At 38.0% G+C, this 3667-nt stretch overlaps 1 protein-coding gene across 1 annotated transcript; it reads left to right on the top strand.

Moving 5' to 3' along the window:
- The first annotated feature begins 865 nt into the window (after positions 1–865).
- LOC136696075 (uncharacterized) lies at positions 866–3429 on the top strand. Its single transcript, XM_066670181.1, has 5 exons — positions 866–905; positions 1033–1407; positions 2649–2903; positions 3170–3207; positions 3310–3429. Exons 1-5 carry the CDS (start codon positions 869–871, stop codon positions 3403–3405), a joined length of 801 nt encoding a protein of 266 aa, XP_066526278.1. The 5' UTR covers positions 866–868; the 3' UTR covers positions 3406–3429.
- The last annotated feature ends 238 nt before the right edge of the window (positions 3430–3667 follow it).

Genomic DNA, 3667 nt, shown 5'->3' with positions numbered 1-3667 from the left:
CTAATATGTATTCATATAACCTCAATGACTGCTGAGACATGGTTCATTACATTTTTTTAAAAAAAAAGGAGGATTAAGAGATGAAATGATAAAATAATGAATAATAAAAGTGAGGATCTTTAAGAATATTTATACAAGCAAAAATTAGCTCCTTATTCTTGAGTATGAAATTTAAATCAAAATATAGCCATAATGTCAGTCCTCAGTCCTTTCTGTCAGTTGCAGTAAACCCAAAATATACTACACTTGACAACTACTTTATAATTGTGTTCTAAAATAATTTGTACATTCCTCATAGATCATTAGTCTCAGTATGCACTCAGTTTTTCCACATGGCCTTTGTCACATGTTCAGCAGAAATACTGAAAAAAAGCAACATAAACCCATATTCTGAAGATTTATTAAATTACACACCAAAATTGTCTTCATATTTAAAAACTGTGTAAAACTCAATTAGAAAGGGTTATATTTTCTTCAGGTAAATAAAAAATATTCTAAACCCCAAGAAGAGAGGAAGAGAAACCTCAAACAGACATCTTCCCTATTTCCCCTGCAGACATTCAGAGGGTCTGTATATGCAAACATTTAAGACAATGTCTGAACAGTAAATTACATTTCTGACTGTCAGAAAAGAACTGCTACAAGATATTTTCAAACATCAGTTCCTTGTATGAGGACCAGTCAGCTGTGAAATATATCAATATTCAAAGGGCTTCACAAGTTATTGACCAATCTGAAAACTGTTTGGCTTGAGCTGGTGATGTAGAAAAAGAGAAGAGAACCACTGATATGGACCAATCAAATTTCGGCTCAGCCCCTAGCCTCAAAAACCCTCAGTATCTTTAGCCTATAAGCAGCAGTCTCTGAGATGGAGGAATCAAGAACAGCTCTCTTCCCTCTTGTCTGTAAGTAAACCTATCTATTTGTACAAGTTCATCTCATAATGGAATTTCCCTATTATTGGTCAAATGTTTAATAGCTCAGGAATTAGGCAGACCTTTCTTTAACCTCAGTTTTAATGTTGTGTTTAAGGTGTGTTGGTCTCCAGTGTCTCAGGAGCATTAGAGGAGATGAAAGTGAGACCAGGAGACAATATCACTCTCTACTGTGACTGTGCTTTAGTGAATCGTCATGAAATGGTTCATTTTAAAATATTTTGGGTGAGAAGATCCTCCCAGCAGATTCAATTTCCTTTTCATTTAACTGAAGATTTAAGACTTGAACATTACTCTTTAGTGTGGAATCAGGCCAACAAAACTAACGATCTTCAGGTGAAGACCATCTCTGAATCAGAGCTTGGACTGTACTACTGCGCTCAATATCAGCCTTCTAAAGATAAACCTGGAACTACATTCCCAGTGAATGGTTATCATGAAGGAAACAGAGCCACACTTCTCACTTTCCATGGTAAGTGCGGAGACTTCATTTTACACTGATATTGTCCACATCAAAAATGTATACCATTAAAGGTTGTAAGAAACCTGGGTGTCATGGTTGAAGACCAGCTGACCTTCGCAGATCACATTACCACTGTAGCTCAATCGTGCCACTTCTCCCTATTCAACAAAAGGAAGATTAGACCATACCTAACTCAACATGCAACACAGCTCCTTGTTCAGACATTAGTAATCTCCCGTCTTGACTATTGCAACGCCCTCCTGACAGGTCTTCCAGCCTGTGCTGTGAGACCGCTACAGATGATCCAGAATGCTGCAGCACGCATGGTTTTCAACCAGCCTAAAAGAGCACATGTCACACCCCTATTAGTTGAGCTGCATTGGCTACCCTTAGCTGGTCGCATCAAATTTAATCACTAATAATGATAGCCTTCAGATTATTCACTGGCTCTGCTCCCATCTACCTCAATAGACTCTTAAAACCATATATTAGCGCCCGCCCTCTCCGTTCCTCAAAGGAGCGCCAACTAACATAGCCAACCCCCCGTACATGTCAGTCGAGGCTATTCTTATCTATGGTACCACGCTGGTGGAACGAGCTTCCAAGCACTATCAGAGCAACAGAAACCCTCTCCGCATTCAAGAAATCCTTGAAAACCCAGCTCTTCTGAGATTATCTCTTGCACTGAAAGTCTTTCTTTAATGCACTTATTACTTCCTGGCATATTGCACTCAATGTAAGGTATTTTGTATAAATTGTGCTGTAGTTTGAATGTTAGATCCTCTTTTGTAAGTCGCTTTGGAAAAAAGCATCTGCCAAATGCATAAATGTAAATGTCTTGGTTCCTCTCAATTGTTCCTCCTCTTGTTCTGAGGGAGGACCTGGATTTCTCAGTAGCTCAGAAGAGTCATCCACTTTAAGCTGCTGTTGGAGACGTGTTAACAACATCTGTCACAAAGCACAAATCAAACTAAATTAACCTCAGTTTAAAACATATAATTAGTGGAACACAGTGAGCTTGGTTGTTACCATGGTAACTCTTCAGTCTCTCTTGGTCAGAGAGTTAATTTCCAAGGTAATTTGAACTGTAAAAGAAGTTCTATTTGCTCAGTATCACCAGAAATATACACATTCTAATTCATCTCTTGCCATCACAATCACTCAAATAATTAAGGCCTTGAAAAAGCCAGAACACCATCCTGCAGCGAAAAACTCTTCTACAGTGTAAACAATCCTCTTCTCATTTACAGGTGACCCATGTGCCAAACTGTCTAAGGTTACTGCCCAGACAACTGCTCAAACCACTACCCTGACCACTCATCAGACAATTCCACAGACCACTAATCAAACTACTCCTGTGGTTGTCCAATCCAATCCCATTTATCCTGCATCAGACTGTGGATCTTACAAAAAGCTTATGGTCATTTTGGGTCCAGTTTGTGTCCTGCTCTCCTCAGTTCTCTCCTCCACCTGTGTTTACTGTCTCTGTCACTGCAGAACCAAAGGTACTTACTCACTCATTCTAACATCTTGTGGTCAGTGTATTGTAGTGAGTAACAGCACTGTCCTCCAAGTGGGAGGAAAGTCTGATTTCCTGCTTGGTCAGCAACACTGTGCTATACCTGTAAGATTCCTTGGGCAAGATCCTTAATTCTGCATTCACTAATATTATAATATCATTAAAATCACTAGACTGCTGCGTAGCTCTGTATTTGAGCATGTAATGTAAATGTAAATATTATTGATGGTTCTATTTGGTTTATTTCCTCAGGTTCTGAAGAGAAAGCCCTCTCTGCAAATGTATTTCAGGTTCAAACTATCTTTATTAAATTTCTATTAACCTTAATTTGATCCTGGGGTTATTGATAGCTGTAGTGACTGATCATCTCTTTTTCTCTCTTTCTTTCTCAGGGAGATTGTATTAAGGAACATCTGTGTGAGCAGAGAATGAAAGGAGAGTTGTGTCTCCACACTGAAGTCTATTTCACACCTCTGAAATCAAAATGAACACACCCCTCTGTAATCTGCGATATATATATATATATATATATATATATATATATATATATATATATATATATATATATATATATATATATATATGCATGGCTGTGATGGATGTTAAAGCTCTGTGAAAAAAATCTTTATCCTTTCCCATTTGTTCATTATATTCATGTTTGTCATACTCTGATGTGTCAGATCACCATACTGTAAAAAATCCTTCAAAAGCGCATCAAGTTCAGGTTAGTGCTTCTGCCTCATCACCAAG

The sequence above is a fragment of the Hoplias malabaricus genome, chromosome 5 (assembly GCF_029633855.1).
Source record: "Hoplias malabaricus isolate fHopMal1 chromosome 5, fHopMal1.hap1, whole genome shotgun sequence".
NCBI classification, from domain to species: Eukaryota; Metazoa; Chordata; class Actinopteri; order Characiformes; family Erythrinidae; genus Hoplias; species Hoplias malabaricus.
This window is presented reverse-complemented; position numbering and strand designations above follow the sequence as displayed.

Coding starts and splice junctions, on each gene's coding strand:
- LOC136696075 (XM_066670181.1), top strand. CDS start 869: ATGGAGGAATCAAGAACAGCTCTCTTCCCTCTTGTCT. Junction 906..1,032: donor AGCTCTCTTCCCTCTTGTCT/GTAAGTAAACCT, acceptor GTTGTGTTTAAG/GTGTGTTGGTCTCCAGTGTC. Junction 2,904..3,169: donor CTGTCACTGCAGAACCAAAG/GTACTTACTCAC, acceptor TTATTTCCTCAG/GTTCTGAAGAGAAAGCCCTC.